The sequence below is a fragment of the Tauraco erythrolophus genome, chromosome 2 (genome assembly GCF_009769465.1).
Source record: "Tauraco erythrolophus isolate bTauEry1 chromosome 2, bTauEry1.pri, whole genome shotgun sequence".
Lineage (NCBI taxonomy): Eukaryota > Metazoa > Chordata > Aves > Musophagiformes > Musophagidae > Tauraco > Tauraco erythrolophus.
Window position 1 is genome coordinate 123,224,649 of NC_141466.1, and position 17,605 is coordinate 123,242,253.

The 17,605-nt window shown below is 45.6% G+C and overlaps 1 protein-coding gene across 6 annotated transcripts in view; it reads left to right on the forward strand.

Moving 5' to 3' along the window:
• MEIS1 (Meis homeobox 1) overlaps positions 1-17,010 on the forward strand; it is a 110,840-nt gene extending 93,830 nt beyond the window's left edge. For 3 of the 6 annotated variants that reach the window (XM_086631056.1, XM_086631054.1, XM_086631047.1), the window contains 3 exons: positions 12,245-12,307; positions 13,583-13,668; positions 16,519-17,010. In XM_086631056.1, the coding sequence (XP_086487182.1) occupies positions 12,245-12,307; positions 13,583-13,668; positions 16,519-16,802 (433 nt within the window). In that variant the 3' untranslated portion in view covers positions 16,803-17,010. Of the gene's footprint in view, positions 1-12,244; positions 12,308-13,045; positions 13,063-13,578; positions 13,669-16,518 lie in introns of all 6 variants that reach the window. The other 3 variants (XM_086631069.1, XM_086631055.1, XM_086631062.1) reach the window with 2 other exon arrangements.
• The last annotated feature ends 595 nt before the right edge of the window (positions 17,011-17,605 follow it).

The following is a 17,605-nucleotide window of genomic DNA, read 5'->3' on the forward strand; positions in this document are numbered from 1 at the left end:
GATGCACATGGGGCCAGATGCTGATGGGGCAGGGGCAGAAAGACATGCAGGGGAAGGAGGAGCAGCTGCATGGCTTTCCCCCTGCCACCTTTTAGAAAACAGTCCCAGGCTGTTTTCCCACTGTGATTTTTTTGTCATAGTGTGCCTGGAGTTCAGTGCATCTAAAGCACACCCCAAACCCCCCAAGTGCAAGTGCTAATGTTGTCCTCTGATTCCCGTGTCTTGGGCCCCACATCAGCCCCTTGGAGGGGATGGAAAGGCTCCTTCACGAGGCTGGGCATTGAGTGTAGACATCAGCTTCTCTTGATTCCTTCGCTGAGGATGATACCCTGAGCAAAAGGCCAGCACATGACCAGCGCACCACTTTAGTCCCACTCAAGCTCTATTTTTAGGGTGTAAGAGGGGGAGGAGGCCGGCAGGGAGGGAGCATAGCAAAAGCAGGTGCTGGTCCTATACGCCGGAGTGGATTTTCGCCCCCGCTGCCTACCAAATCACAGGCTACAATAAATAGGCAGGATATTCCATGTGCCACTTTGCAGAGGACGTCGCACGCAGGGGTGTTTAGTCCTCGGCGAGTAAAATATCTGCTTGTTTTCAGATGTATCTATTACTGCTTTTGTTGGAGTAAACAGATTAAACGAGAAAAGGTCAAGATGCAATTTGAATCTGTGTAAGAACATAACAAATACTTTTCTCAGTAATCAGATACAGTAAAGACAAGTACTTATTTACTTGTAAATGTTAAAACATTCACAAATTATCCTCTCAGCTTCAGCAATACAAACTTAACCGTCAGATTTTGGAAACTATTTACTGTCCTTCTTTATGTGAATCAAGAATATGTTTACAGATGTTATTTAAACATCGTTTTGTTAATGGGAATACATACGAAAGCAGGGAAAAATAGAAGTAAGAAAGAATATACCTTGCAGGTGTAACAAATACGTGTTGGTTGTTATTCCAGAGTAAAATAAGACAGTAGCTGTTTGTGACATGAAAATCATCCCCCCAGAAAAAAAGCACAAAATCCAAGGAAACTATTAAAAAAAGGATGTTGCTGGGTGAATTGTAATACAGTTTGAGCAATTCGGAATATGTGCGGTAAATTAGCTGTTCTAAACGTACCATGTGCCAGGCTTTTCAAGCACATTTTTGCATTTATGTTTTCACTAAGTCTTAGCTAATTGTTATGCCTTTCACCTTGAATGCCAATTGTAATAATAATATTACATCTGTAGTCTGTTTCTCTGTTCTTAAATTACAGCAATCAGGAATACTCACTAGGTAAAATCCTGTATAGTTACTCATAAGAAAATATTGAAATCAGACGAAAAAATGTTTAGCTTGCATATTGCCTTAGACAGCCCTGGAGAGCTGCCAGACAGCCAAGGTATTATTAGAAAAGCTGAGCAAATAGCTTGCAGGGGGAAGAGTTGTGAATTTAGAGCCATCAGGTATCGTCATAGTGCCGGATTTTAGGCTGTTTTTTTTTTTTTTTCAGTTCAGTAAAGCCATTTAAAAATACAGCACGGTGGTTTAAACGTGCAGGATTTGGTTTTGGCGCGCGGATTTCAGGAGTAGTGGCGCGGCTTTGACATGAAATGGGTGTTTTTCCAAAGGGGGCAGGTGCTTGGAGGACGTGGATAAAGGTGGTTTTTTGGGTGACACACTCCCCTTGGCCTCCGAGACTTCAGATGGAGCAGAGGAACGGCTTGCACCCTGGAGAGCTGATGGACCCTGGGTTTCTTGCTCAGTCCAGCCTTGGCAGTCTCCCCGCACCCCAGACTGCCCCAAAACAGTGGTCACCCTGTCCAGGAGCACCAGGGGAGGACGTTTTCCCTAACCATTGCCGCTGGATTCAGGCTGGGCAAAACCAGCAGAGGAAACACCATTTATTTCCAGAGCAAACATGGAATCACTTTGCATGAACAGGCTAATGAGCGACGCCCTGAGCATTGAGCAAATAAAATAACTGATGTTATTTTATTCACATAAATGGTGTTATTTTATTTACACAGATTTTTTTTGATAGGGAGAAAGGTCAGTTCCCACTGCGGAGCATCACACAATGCAAGCATGGTTTACCTGCCGATAACCTTGACCAACAAAAGGCGCTCGGCACTTGAGAAGTTAATAGGCAGCTGAAAAAAAATCCTGATTCCCCTTGGTCTTTCCATCCTCTTTTGGGGTGGTTTCATATCTGACAAACTTTTTTTTTCAGTTGATGCATTAATATTCTGTAACAAATACACTGTCAGGTGTCAGGGAGATAAGACAAAAAGGCACCGTGCAAACATTTGCCCCTTGCTCTTTTCTCCACTGCTGCGCTGACTTTGCTCTGCGGGATCAGGGTAGGGGTCAGAAGGCTTTGGTTGCTACTTTTTATTTTAAAAGGCTGAGATTCAGGTATGCAGCATCTCGAAAGAAGAGTTTGGCTTTAAAAAAAAACATCCAGGACACTATTGTTTTGGGGAGGTGCTGTGTTGCATGCAAGGAGAGGGCTCTGCGTCATCTTCTGTAAATACAGGTCTCGCTTTCTCTTTAGCATGACAGATGCTTCTGTCAGGAAAAAGACCCTCAATATGTTAAAAAATAAATAAAATAAATAAATACACCCTCAATATCTTAAAAAAAAAAAAAAAGGAGAAGGGGAGAGTAATGGTTCATCATTGCTTTGCAAGTCAGGTTTTGGTCTATTCTTGTCATAGCTATCTGAAGTGTGTTTGCATATAGTTTGCCTTTCTGGTATTTGGTGCTTGCACAGACCTGATCTCCACCTATTTTGTGTCAACAGTTGGTGAGGTTGGTGTAGAGCGATTCCGCGTTGCGAACTGAAACGCCGACACGCGGAGAAAGGTGCCCTCGGAGACCCTCTCTCGCGCTCACATCAGGCGCTGGCTCCGGGCTGCACCTGCGTAAAGCAAACTGCCTGGTGAGAAAGTCAGCCTGAAATATTAAAAATGGGGCAAACGTTGCCTCCTTCTTGGCTAAAACAGTTTTCTCTTCTCAAAAATGAAATGCAGCCAGAGGCGCAGGGCGAGGACATGCTTCCGAGGGCGTGCGTTCTGCCCTTCCTGCCCTGAAATGATTCGGGTGTAAATGATGTATGGGTGGCTCTGCCGGCCTTAGAGCTAACGAGGCTTCTGCCTTTTCTTTTACTTTTGAAAAAAGAAAAGGAACGGCAGCAGATGCTGCTGAAAAAAATATTACTTCCACAGTTCTTCAACGAAATCTAGGTCATGTAACAGTTTCCCGGGTTATTTTTTTTTTTTTTTCCCCTGCCCAGGCGCTGTAGTCCTTGTGGCTTTTTTGGCTCATGATAAAGCACAATAGCAATCGCTCCTTTTTAATTCAGATTTATCCCAGAGATGTCTGACTTCTCACTTGGTTTGTAAAGGTGGTTTATTCCATCTAGGGGGGCTGATCCTGAAGCTTTCTGTGTCTCATAGTCTCACAGATTCTTTTTATCTTTGATGCTCCTCTGACCTCCCCATGCACATTTTGTTTGTGTTGTTTTCAGAGGATGTCTTCTCTACTGCCCTGAATAAGATGCTGTCAGGAGTAGGATTATGAGCAAAATTAACTACTTCACTTAATGGGAAATTACATTTGATGAAGTAGATTACAAAGTAGGTTGTTAGTAGTGGTTAGAAAACAATGTTTTGAAGTAGGATGTCTTGGGGGTGAGTCTGTCCAGAAGTGTGGGGTTGTTTTTTCAGGTTGGCTGTGACTCAGAGTTGTATCTTTTGTGGTTTCTGGAAAAAAAAATAAGGAAAAAAAAAATTCAAACCCGTTTGGCAGGTGCCCGCATCACATGAAATACACCAACGTGCTCGTGTTTGTTGTCTCAGTAGCGGTGGGAAGAACTCAACCACAGGAATCACAGCTTCCCTTCTCCACCCCGAGCCAATGTCTTGAGGTCTTGACCAGAGTGATGTCAAAGCTTATTTCTTGTATGAATCACAGGTCCCATATAGAGGTTCATTACATTTTCTCTTTGGGGGCTCCGGGGGTGTTTTCCTCCAAAGACACTCGTCAGGGCTTTTGGTTTGGCCACCCTGCGTTTGCTTCTCCTTGTCCCTCAGGCTGGAGCAGCTGGTCTGGGGTTCCCAGGTATGGAGTTACTCCATGCTCCTTAAGTTTCCTTCTGGAGATGAGGAGGGTGAGGAGATCTGTCCAGGAGCATGGACAGAGTATTTCTTGTATCCCTCAGTGAGCGGAAACACACTTAATCCAGCAGCCAGATATGGGAACAACCTCTCTGCTTTTGCTTGGGCTGGAGGACTGGGCATGGCTTCCAGCTCCCATGCTGCATGCATTATAGGTAGGAGTGAACAGGGAAAAACTGTGTGGACAAGGCTCCCAACTTGATGTATGGAAAAAGCCTTGGACCCCAAAGGAAGAACTCTTGTGTTTAGACTTTGTGTGGCAGGAGAAAGCTCGGAGATCATGCAGGCACCTCTCAAAAACACTACCTCCCTTTAATAAGAGGTTATGCTGAATCAACAGAGGACAAGGAAGTTAATGGAAGAGAGAAGAGTGTTTTCAAAGAAGTAGCGAATAGTTTGGTATCAGTTCTCACTCATTTCCCAGCGTAATCCCTGCCGTCGAGTGGGACCCAGGTTGTTGGTTTGAAGCGATCTGCTGAAGACAAGCTGCTGGGTTGCCTTGATGGCATGCACCAGATCAGGACCTGAGTTACGGAGTCCAGACATACTCTCCTGAAGGTTCAGATGGAAAGTTGAGGCTCAGACCCTTCTCAGAACTGGGAGAAAACCTCAAGCTGGGAGATGCATATTGCAGTCTGGGCTGCTCTCAAAGCCTGCAGAGAGCCCGTGCACCCTCCACCACGAGCGTTTGGGAGGTCCCAGGGTTTGTGGCATGGTCTGCATGTTGAAGCACGTACATGTCTGTCCCAGTGAAGACAGCACGCTGTATGGTGCTGAGATAAATCACTCTCCAAATCTGCAGTGGAAAAGCGACGACATCAGTCCTTGGGCAGGGAGAGTGTTTTTGTGGGAGGCGAGATTTTGGCTAGTAGCGTGTTGTGTACCCAGCTGCTATATGGGGTCCAGTGCTGTCCCGGGCAGGAGTTAGAGCAGCCTTAGTTCTGCTCTGCTAGATGAATCCTTGCCATATTCCTTAAAGGCTAATTGTGGCACACGGAGATCAGCAGAGTACAGCTGCGCTGGGATTTGGGAGCCGGGAAGAGACGGGAGGTCAGCTCCGCTGGCGCTTTGCCATGTAAAGATTTCCCCTTACATCATCTGGCTGCTGAGGGCGAGTTTACATCTGCTTTGCACCTCGAGGGAATTGCGGTGTCAGGGAATGAGGTTGCTGCGATCCCTCCCTGGTGCAGCCAAGACCTGCGACACGGCCTCTGCTCCGGCTCCCTGGCATCGGCAGGGAGACGCCCAGATGCTGGACCCAGATTTTCACCAGAAACTTTCTGTGTTGGCTGAGCTTTCGGAAGACCGAGTGGGATTTGTGGATGGGAGAGGAGGAGGAGAAGGAGGAAGGAGAACCAGAAAGGCCAACAGCAGCTCGCTTGTGATGTGGCAGGGCACTGGAGATGGGCAGAGCAGGGAGGAGCATCTCCAGGGAGCCCTTCCCTGGGTACGTTGGCTCTTCACTCTTCCCTAGTGAGTCCCTCCCTTGTTTTCCATTCAGAACTAGCTAAATAAATACAAATAGGCTTTAGCTCCATCCTGCTGGGGAGCAGGGAAAATTTTGCAAGACGGGGAAAGCATTTTGCCCAGTTCTCTTTCTAGAAAGACCCATCGAGCAGCCACCAGCTGTAAGCCTAGCATTGAGATGTGGCTAGGGGAGCAGTGGGGCCAGGAGCTCATGGGTCCTACCTCAGTGGAAAGCCATTGGCCATCCCTTCTGCACTGAGAACACGAGCTACCTCCAGGCTTGCTGCCACCCCGAGGCGATCACCATGGCTGTGTGGGGACCCATGGAGCTGGTGGCAGGTTGCTTCATCAAATCCGGTCTGTTTATTTGGAGGTGGGATGCATCACAGAATCATAGAATCATAGAATCATAAAATCATAGAATTATAGAATGGTTTGGGTTTGAAGGGACCTTAAAGATCATCAAGTTCCAGCCCCCTATCCAGGGGCGGCGACACCTTCCCCTAGATCAGGTTGCTCAAAACCTCATCCAACTTGGCCTTCAACACTTCCAGGGATGAGGTATCCACAACTTCTCCCACGGTGATTTGAGAAGAAAGCGTGATACGGAGCAGGAGAGGAAGCAGGGCTTAAGGGCTTGGGAGAAGAGCAAGCACAGGAGGTGGCCAAAGGCAGAGTTGGTTCATGTTGGGCCGGCCAAACGTAGGGCATAGCCAGCTCTATTACAAGGAGCACATACCTGATCCCATCTCCCCGGGTTCTATTTTTGTACTCGCTCTGCTCGCTGCATGAGCAGAGTTGGCTTGCGAGAGATTCGGTAACGCTCTCCCGCTTTAAAGCAACTTTTCTGAATGCACAACATGAATCCATCGGTGGGGTCACATAGTAATGCTGGAAGTCAGACGCTATTTTTAAAACGAAATTGCAGAACCACACATGGCTCTCATTAGTGCTTTACATCAAATTTGTCAGCTAATTAGTGGTTTTTCATCACTAGTTTTTGCGTAGTGTTTTATTTGTTGGCTCTTCAATATTGTCTTGCAACACCCCCTGCCCTATATATGGTCCCTGGCGCTGGTGCTGCCAGTGGAGGAGAGAGGGAGAGGAAAGCATTCAGGAGACCTTCCTCATCCTCCTGATGGATGGACTCACTGCCTTTGGAGAGTGTATTCCAATATTACGTGTCTGGAGTGGGCGGTTAGCAGCCCGTGTACTCGCTTCCCTCCCTACCTCCATTTAGTGTTGTAAATGATGTATTGCAGTCCTGAACTGTCCTCGGTTCGGAGGAGGAGGAGGAGGAGGAGGAGAAAGCGAGAAAAGTTGCCAAACATGACTTCATAAGGTTTGACTTTAAATTGAACAAAGTTTCTCGAGCGTCTTGGATTTCTTTTTTTATTTTTTTTCTTTACAAATAAAGGGAGTACAGAGAGCACGGATTGCTAATGACTGGTAGTTACGGGTCATTAAGCTCACTAACTGACTTCAGGATCAGAACTTTCTAATAACGGCAGTAAGCACTCTTTTAACATTTATTTCTCATTTTAGGGATGGGGAGATGTGATTACCATTCACGAGTCTGCAGTTATTTTTTTCTATTCGTAATTACAGAGGGAGCTTGCTATTTTTAAGGCTGTTCTTAAAACATTTGAAAGTCTTCTGTGAAACAATTTCTATGGGCTTGTTCTTTTCTTTAACTGACTCCTTTAAAAAGCTCTGGAAAACAAATACACAGGAAAAAAATGAAAATATGTTAAAATAAGGAATAAAGCAGTTACTGAAGTGTAATAATCCTGGTTTATAGCACACTTTCCATTTAAATTGTTTTTATTAGAGATAAACCTGTTAAGCATTGAGGAATTAAGTGCTGAATAGAGAAGGTTGTTTCGCTGCTGTATAAATGAAGGATCCCAGTATGCAGCAAAGAGTACGGCTGGTTTTATGCGTGAATTATTTGCCAGTTTGAAGGGTTCTGGTTACTTTGGCATCTGATATAAAAATGACGATTTGTTTGTCGTTGAGAGGGATGCTATTTTTTTCAGAGGGGCAAGAGAGATTTTAGCGCTGGGATTTGTAGGTATTGTGTGGGCTTTCTCATCGTCCTTACGCCTGGTTTGGTAGAAGGAACTCAAGGAGAAAATGAAGCAGAGAGATTTTCGGGCATTTCTTGGCACTGCTAGTGATACGCAGACTTCTGGCACGCGGCACTTTGGGACAATATTGAGAGGCAGCAGGCTGCGACTCCAAGTATCAAAAGTCAGAAATGGTGTGAAACACTCCTCGTTTGGGAGGGTTATGGGGGAGAGGAAAATTCAATATAGCGCTAAGTCTCAGCATCTCCTTTCAGACAGCTGGTCCTGGAAAATTTCATTCAAAGACTGCAAATTGGAAGTCCTCGCAGTCTCTCTGTCGATCCTTGAGTAAAGGTGACTTTGGAGATTCGTGACAGTGGAGGAAGGTCTTGTTTTATTCACTCGACAGAAGTGCAACACAAGGGGAAGGGAGAAAGAACAGATCTGTGCGGAAAATGTCACTCGGGCTGTAACCTGAGCCCTTAGCGAACCGTGCCTTTCGGAGGGTTTGGTGACCCTCCGAAAATCCTTGCTCTCTGGCTGCTATTATTGTAGCCAATTTCCAACTAAAATAAGTCTTTTGTCATCAGCAGCCATGCCGCCCCTCGCTGAGAAGAAACAAAACTTGTGCGTGGCAGCGAGGGCGGCCAAGCTGAAGGTCAGAGTGCAGAGGCGGATCGCAGCATCCCCGGGGCCGGGGCTGGATCTCACCCGTGGGACCGGCTATGCATCAACTGGGGAGACTGCCAGTGACCTCTGGAGACAGACCCCAGGCGAGAAGCCTAAGAGAAAACATCCTAGTAAAATGCAAATTGGAGAAAGAGGGTTTCCTACTCCTCTTTGGGGTTATGCAGGTGGAATCGCTGGGGTTTTTTCTTGCTTTTGGAGACACAGCAGAAAGTACAATCTCGTGTATCCATAAGGGCAAGGAAAAGTTAACTTGAAAACAACAACAAATACTTTAAACGTCTGTGTTTGCCCAACTGCTCAAACATTTCTTCCATACCAGATCCTTCCCTTGTGGAAAAAAAAAAAAAGGCAAAAAGAAGTAACCCAAAGCATTGTTTTGCAGAGTTCTCGGCTCTCCTTGCACAAGGAGATGAGTGCAACTTGTACACTGAGGGGTCTCATGTTGTTTGTGCAGCTCTTTAGGGGAAAAAAAACCCAAATCAAAAAAAAACCTTCCACATGGGAGCAAAGGTGCCAATGCATAGAGCACTGGTATGGGGAAAAATACTTTGTGCGAGTCTTTAAGTCTGTGCAGGTCTTTACTCACACGAGTAAGATTATGCGGCTGTCTTAATCGTTAACTTCAGTTTTATGCTGAGTCGTGTTTTGAGAATACTACATTTGAGTAGTGCTTCATACGCAAATGGGGTTTTTTAGATCCTGATTCCTCTGAACTTTTAAAAATTGGAGTGATTTAGGGTTTCTTTCTCTTGAGACAGGCGGCTGTGAACATAGGGGAAAAGGGGCAGTGAGATTTTGCCTGTTAGAATTTCTGTTCTGTCATTTTTGCTGGTGTTACGTCAGCCTGGCGCTTTGGAAATTCAGAGAGTCATCAAAAGATCTTGGCCCTTCTATCAAAGAAAAAAACAGAGAGTATGAAAAAGTTATCCCTGTGCCCGTATGTTTCTGTAGCAACTACTAATTCGCAATTTTGCTTGCACAGATTTCTCAAATGCAATGTATAAACATAACTACAGTAATAGTTTTAATCTGATGGGTTCTTACAAATTCCAGGTTTGGGATGCAGGAAGAAAACTTGAAAGTGAATACTTTTTTTTTTTTTTTTTAATGCATAGTGGTTTGGAGTCTACTATAATGCAAAGTAAAGCATTCTGTTATAAAGGCAGGGAGGATGGGACAGAAGGTTAAAGGGCATCCTGGAAACAAACAGCTGGACCAGTTTATTTAAACAGATACAAGGATGGGGAGCTGACCTCCGTTTGACTTCGGGTGGGAGGAGCGAGAATGTCATTTTATTACTTTGCCCAGAAGGAAAATGTTCTTGCGTCTGAATTCCCCCCCGAAGACATCCAAACACTGGGCTGTTTGGCAGGATTGCTACTTATAGAAAATACTTACGCGAACGTGTAGGAAGAAGATAACTGTTAAGTACCTGTGTGTAAAATGGTCTTAAAGCAGATAGCCCGAGTGATAGCGTGGGGCAAACAGGTGAGGATATGTTTTACCATAGGCATAGCTTGTGGATAATTATTGGTAAATTCTAGCTATATAATTTATTATTCTAGCTGTATAGTTAATTATTATGAGACACCCCTCTGTTCTTACTAAAAGCGCTCGTAGTTTGGGGGAGAAGGATGAGAAAGTCGTGAAGTTGGGGTGTAGATGCTTAATGTTGCTCAGGGTTTCTTTGGGGTAAAAGCTTTTGGCAAATGAAGGTTTCGGTGAGCAGCCAATGTCACGGCTCCCGAAAACCTGCTGCAGGAACAGGTCCTGGTGATGAGGCAGGAGAAGGATGGAGTAAACACAGCAAGAGCCTGCCAGGCTTGCAGCAAGAAATGGTTGGGGCACTGGGGTTTTGTGTTGTTGTTTTACTTAGAAGAGTTACTGTGAAAATTGCGTTCTGCAAATGCAGATTACAGATATTAAACAATTTTCTAATTGGTCATGGAGCTAAGGCAGCTAATGGGGGGAAAAAAAAAGCAGATTTTTTTTTTAATTGCTTATTTCGCATGGTGTTTGTGCTACACCTGTGCTTATAATGAGAAAGGAGAATTAGTCTAACCTTCTGCTCACATGATTCTAATTTTCATGGTTTGTACAAGATAATGATAAACTGATTTGCAACACCATTTGCTGGAGTTGAGGTGGGTTTTTTTTATTGGAAACGTGTAGAAAAATTGATCCAATACTGTCGCTGACAAAACACGACCTACTCAGGTGTAAGGTTTCCAGATCGGCACCTGGAATTGGTGCCTTTGAGCCCGTTTTGACAAGACAGGATTGATTAGAACTCAACATCTTGATTAATTTTTGTGGGAGTTTGGGTAACAGGAATCCATCAGGAAGGGGAGATAGGAGAAGACCAAAATCACTGCGCTGGTCTTTCATGAAGGCAAAACAGTCAGCATGGGGCGGTGGTTTGCAATTTTTCTTGTTACCGGTACAGGGGAACGGGTGGGCAGAGCTGATTCCCGCAGGAAGGTCCTAGTGGCTTTATCTCTGTGGTATGAGAGCTCCTGCTAAGCCACCCCAAGCAAAGGCAACAAAAACAAGCACCAAGTAGCCCTTTGTGGACTTCCCCATTGCGTTTCGCAAGCGCGGTGTGGTTTTACGCATGCTCGCACTTCTTCCTTTGCTAGTAAATATTGAGGCATACACGGTTTTATTATTCTTTTTCTCTCTCATAAAGAATGTAAAGTCTGGTTACGAGGCTTTGCCGTGATTACATCTCGATGGAGATGTTTTCCAAGTGGTTATTAACTAAGCTTTCCAATGAGCAAAACCTTGAGAGAAGTTCTTTTAACACTCTTCGGACAGGTTCCCAGCCACGGTTTCGAGCCTCCAAATTTCAGTGCCATGAGAACCACATGCAGAGGAGACCAGAACACTTGTGATCCCCCTCCTTCTTCTGTTTCTCTCCAAATTCTTTTAAATATTCCTTTCCCAAATAAGCATGGCAAGACTAACTGAGGCAAAGAGCTATGAAAACGCAAGGAGCATAGTTGCAGATGGCTATTTTTAAAAACGACTGCACCTCTTTTTTTTTTTTTTTTTTTTATTTCCAAAGTTCTGCTTGTCATTGTTCGGGGGAAAATTTTCAGGAGTCCAGTAATTACAGTTTAACAAGATGTTTGCTGTAAATGGTCAGGCCTAGCTGGAGAAAACAGGATTATAAATTCAATTACTGTAAAGCTATGACCTCGCCTTGACCCCCTCCGACTTTGCATAAAGAGAGAGGAGGGGGGAAAAAAGCCCACCAAGAAACGGCGAGGAGGAATGCAGGGCTCTGAAGTCCCCAGCAGTGTGACTTAGCGGTGATAAAACTCCAGACGTTCCCTCATTTGATGGGCTTCTGCCATCACAGTTCATTATCTTAATAGCGGGCATTAAAAGGGAATTAGGTTTGCAAGAGGTAGGGGCAGGTTTCGATAGGGGAAAAAAAAACGGAAAAAAAGAAGTCGGGGGACAGAAGGCAGGAATGGCACTAATGAGGGGGAGGTGGCAGATGCCCTCACGAGCATCTCGCCGGCTTCACTCGTTTGGTTTTTTTTGTGCCCCGTTCTGAACTGAGAAGAGCGTCACTGGTATTGTTGCCTGAAAACTCGGCTAATTCCCCCATGAAAAGATGAAATGGAAGTGTCCGACTGTGGTAAAAAGCAGGCAAACATAAATCAGCTCGGAAGCCCCGAGCTCGTGCTCTCAAAGGTCATCGGGGTTAGAGGTTTGGCAGTATTTGCGTCCCCACGCAGCCCGACGGAGAGCAGCGCGGTGCGGCGAGAGGGCTTGGGGACGGGAGGAAGTCATCCCCTTTGATAACCGTTTGCTTTCCTCCTTTTTTTTTCCTTGCAGGTTTATTAACGCTAGAAGAAGAATAGTTCAGCCCATGATAGACCAGTCCAATCGAGCAGGCAAGTCCCCAATAGTCACTGTATTCGAGTCACGCAGGCGAAAACCATCCTCAAGCCATTCACTGGGAGGTCCATTACCTGGTAAATAAATGAGAAATGAATGCTGGGAGTGATTGACAATTAAAATACAACCAGCTTTGTTTCATTACAACCCTAACGATTTGAACATGATGAAAATATTTGAGGGGGGAAAAAAAAAAAAAGGACGTTGAAAATTAAAAAAAAAGAAACGAAAATGATCCGCTCCGTGAGCGGACTTTCCTTACGCAGTCGGAATTTCAGTTGTTTTTATTTTTTCAGTAGTTGTTTTGAGTTTTCCTTCCCAGCTCTTTCTGCTCCTGTGACCACTCCCTGGTGCATGGCTTGGTGTGGAATTGCTGTAAACTTTATTACCTGTCAAAAGGGCAAAGGGGTCAGAATCGCTTGTGGGACTCAGTAAAGTTCAAAGGCATTCAATGAGGTAGAGCTTTATGTGCTTTAATAACCCAAGGCAGCTTACTTCTGAAGCCGGCTTTTAATGCACAGTTAAAACCTGGAGTTCAGGTAGTGGTGCTTGTATAGGGTCCTTTTGTCCCTCGGCTCTTCCTTTTAGTAGCTGTCTTTTGGGATCGCTGAGTGTTCGGGTTTTAATTTGGGGAGATTATTTTTTATTTGTATTTTTTTAAATCTGAAGTTTTCACGTGCCGGTTCTGTCTGGGGTCTTGGCTCGCAGCTCTGTGTGGGTATTTGCATTGAGGAATAGCCTATTACTCCCAGTTGGTTTCGTTTTCCGAGTCTCGCTGCCAAACTATCCAAATCCATCGTTGTCCGAGATGCCTTTGGGCCACGCTTCCTCTTCGAGTACATTCGATTATTTTGTCATTAGAGGTAAATATCTGGCACGGACGTGTTCAGGTCCTGCTCTTAGAAAGGCACACGGGCGTAATTTAACACACTGTGATTTCAGTGTGACTATTCCAGCCATAAAATCCGGCTCCTATACAGGTCTTTGCATTGACGTCAGCAGCGGCAGCAGCTGGAGCCGGGGCTCCTCGTGCCTCGAGATTTCGGATCGCTAACATCGTTTTCAAACTAGCAGTAGGAAATTAAGCCAAAACTAAGCAAGCTTGGCAGCCTGGCGGCTAAATTCGAACAGTAGACGTTTTTCCCTGTTTTTAGAGCCGGCATCGATAGCCGACTCGCGCAGTCCGTGGGTAGGGGGGTTGCGTCTCAACGCCACGAGAAGAGGTGACCCTTTTGTCTGTCGCTAAAAAGCAATGTTGTGCGCTTTTCCAGTAAGTCAAGGAACACCCTATAACCCCGACGGCCAGCCGATGGGAGGTTTCGTGATGGATGGCCAGCAGCACATGGGCATCCGAGCACCAGGTAAGCCCCCGGGGGAGCATCACCCACCGATGGGTGACGGCAGGTAACCGCACCTCCGCCCTCCGCCGTCCTCTCAGCTGCCTGCCTTGCCTCGCCTGTCTTCTGCCCACCTTCAACGCCGCCAAGGGGAACCAGGCATCTTCTCGCTCGAGTGGTCCTGGACCCTCTGGCTGTGCTGCGTTTTGGAAAGGGGCTTTTGGCACTATCTGTTGACTTTGCTCATTCTCTGGCGTCTTCTTGGATTTTTATCTCCCTCTAGGACCTATGAGTGGAATGGGCATGAATATGGGCATGGAGGGGCAGTGGCACTACATGTAACCTTCACCTAGGTAACCAATGGCAAAGCCAGGGGGAAGTAAGTACAAACGGGGTCTTTGTTCTCACTTTGTCCGAGGGATATTTGTCTCCTTGCATTTCCCTATGTTCTCCCTGCCCATAGCCTCATGCTTGTTCCTTCCTTTCCATCCATCCATCCTACGCCTGGGGCTCCTTCAGGTTTCTCTCCCTCTGGTTCAGCTCAAGCTTTCCGAGCTCCCAAACCCCCCGTGCACACGTGTGCGTGCGCGCGCCGCGCACCGACGCCGCCGTACATCGACGCCGCCATACGTTGATGCTATTATCCATCCCCGAGCACATGACAAAACAAGAAGCAGCCGGGGAGGTGGGGGAGCCCGTCGTCTTGGCAACAGACTGATTTGCAAAATGTAAGCGGTCTGCAGCAGCGCAGGGAGAGGAAAGAGCATGTCCCCAAAGTGTCATAAATCTGTCTAACCGCAGTTGATGCATGAGTTACATTTCTCCCGCTAACCTGCAAGACACCAAAAAAGCCAAACAGAGACTTCTCGTAGGTTAAAAAAAAAAAAATAAATAAACGGCCACTTCACTTAGTTGCGTTTTGGAAAGCGATGGACGAAACTTTGATTTTTTTTTTTTTTCCAAGTTTATTTCCCTTTGTCTGTCCGTCATAATGGGATTACGTGTGGCAAAGGAAAAAGAGAGAATACAAAATAGAGGTGTGCGCAGCAGGCTATGGAGCTTAGCCCAGGCTAATTGACTATATCCAAATTAAGTATGCCATCACTTGCAGTGTGACAAATGGATTTGACTTATTCAGTATACAAAAATAGAGATCATTAATGCAATCTTCAGTGGCAGGCCTTGTGAAGAAAGCCTAGAAAAACTGTCCCAGTTTTTTTTTTTTTCCCCCCTCTTGTCTTTATATAGGGGAAAATACATTATACACATTTTTGTGTAAAAAATTTAAAAAAAAGAGTAAAGCGGTTTGAAACACCGAGGCACCAGTACCATGTATAAATGGTGGCTGATTCTGTTCCTCTCGCTCTTTCTGGAGTTAAAAGCAGTTATTTTGGCATCTTTATTGTGCCTCCAGCCTGTATTATCGTAGGGTTTGAAGTTACCCGGGCCAAGCGTGTTTCGTAGTCGTCTTCTCTGGGCGTTAGTCAAAACTAACTTTTAACAATTAGCTGTGAAAACATTCCTCTGAGCTTGGGAATGCAACAGCCTTATTACCTCATCATGGAAATTTCTAGCTTAGTTAATTTAAATATTGTTTCTTAGTTTCTGGGTCAATTAAATTTAAATGATGTATTTTATGCTTCGTGACCAATTAAATTAATAGGTTATTACAAAAAATATTATCATCTTTTTTGATTAAAGAGCTGTGAGTACAGTATATTTTATAAGCAATTTTCATTAGTTCAAAACTGTTCCTTTAGGCTAGATTAAGCAGCTATTCATTGCTAGAGCCTTGAGACCTGATTCCAAGGTGTTCGGCGCATTCACAGCGCGCTCTTACTTAGAACTAAAGCCAATTGAACCTACTTAGCAATAGCGTATGCCTTTCACCCTCGATGATTATGGAGCTTATAGCTCTCCGAAACAATACACCTGTCAGTTCCCATCAGCTACAGCAATCCAAGCAGAAGGCAGAGGCCCACGGAAAGCAGGAGGTTTTATTGTTTTAGGTCCGATTTTTTCCTTATTGTTCTCCCAAACCCACTGAAAGGTTGACTGAGTTGCGCTTCTGATTTTTTCGGACATAAGTGAGCAGGGGGAAGGAATTAATTGATGATTGTTATTGATTATATATATATTTTTTTAGCGTGTTTAAAAATACAGGTTTGATTTAACAATCGTCCTTAGTAATCCTATCAATTTCAGCTTCATATGAGGCCTTTGTTCAGCGATGTATGTGCTTGCTGTATAGCGTCTGTTTGAATGGCACAGACACTTGGGATGGATTCCAAGTGATGGGGCTTGAGACCTAAATAAATAACTGTTGATAAACCTCGGCACAGATTTAACCCATCTCTCTTCCCAAGCCCCTCATTAACCACTACGAATTCCCTGCCTTGTGTTCCCAGCACGCTTTTACAAGCAGGGAGACGAAGGCTGGAGCAAGGCCACGGGGGACGGAGCCCACCTGAGAGCCCTTGCAGGGCTTCCCCGCCTGGATGCCACCGCCCCGTGTGACGTTAGTCAGCATCGGGCTGGCGCTGCCTCCGGCATGCTTCCAGATCAGAAACGTCTCCATCGCATACATTCCTAACCATAAAAGCAGAAAGTGGTTTTCTCTCCCAAAACGCTGTATTTGGAAGGAGGAGGATGTTCTTGGGTTTTTTTCTTTGACCTGAGAATCATTCCCATTGCCGTCGTTGTGAGTCCATATGTAGGCTTGGACTCTGCAAAGGCAACCGCGCTCGCGTGCCCGTGACTCCGCGTCCCACCTTTGGCTCGAGCCCGGCCTTCCCATGCCCGAGCGGAGGAGCTTCACGGCCCGATGTCGGTAGCGGGTTCCCACCACTCACCGCTGCCTCTTTCTCTCTGCAGGGCTGCAAAGTATGCCAGGGGATTATGTGTCTCGGGGTAGTCCAATGGGTATGAACATGGGACAGCCAAGCTATACCCCACCCCAGATGCCCCCCCATCCTGCTCAGCTGCGTCATGGCCCCCCCATGCATACCTACATTCCTGGACACCCTCACCACCCAGCGATGATGATGCATGGAGGACCACCCCACCCTGGAATGCCCATGTCAGCATCAAGCCCCACAATGCTTCATACCGGCGAGCCGGCAGTGAGCGGACAAGTGATGGACATTCATGCTCAGTAGCTTAAGGGAAATACTCGTTGTCTGCAGCGACGGTAGATTTCAAACATTGTCTTTCTGCAATGACTATGGAGTTCTTGGCGTCAACTTTGGACCAAGGGACGTTCCGATTCTTCACAGGGACCCTGAAAAGCAGGAAAACACCGACCGAAGTCAACTTCTGGGGACATGCTAAATACCTATATAAGACATTAAGAGAACAAAGAGTGGAATATTGTAAAATGCTATTATACTGTTATCCATATTACGTTGTTTCTTATAGATTTTTTAAAAAAAATGTGAAATTTTTCCACACTATGTGTGTTGTTTCCATAGCTCTTCACTTCCTCCAGAAGCCTCCTTACATGAAAAAAAAGAAGCCTTACACTTATCCTGCAAATGACAGAAAGGGCTTATTTGCAGGATTTTTAGAGCATTAAAATAACTATGTCAGGCAGAAGAATCTTTCTTCTATCCTAGGATTTCAGCCATGCACACTCTCTCTCTCTCCCCTCTCTCTCAGTCTCGTCTTTCTTCCCTTTCTCTCCCCTTCTCCCCCGTCTCTCTCCCTCTCTCTCTTTCTAGCCTGGGGCGTGAATTTGCATGTCTAATTCATTTACTCACCATATTTGAATTGGCCTGAACAGATGTAAATCGGGAAGGATGGGAAAAACTGCAGTCATCAACAATGATTAATCAGCTGTTGCAGGCAGTGTCTTAAGGAGACTGGTAGGAGGAAGCATGGAAACGGAAAGGCAGTGTATTTGAAGCCTAATTGTCACATCAGAGCATCCTTGTCCCCATGCAGCAACCACCACCTTGTACAT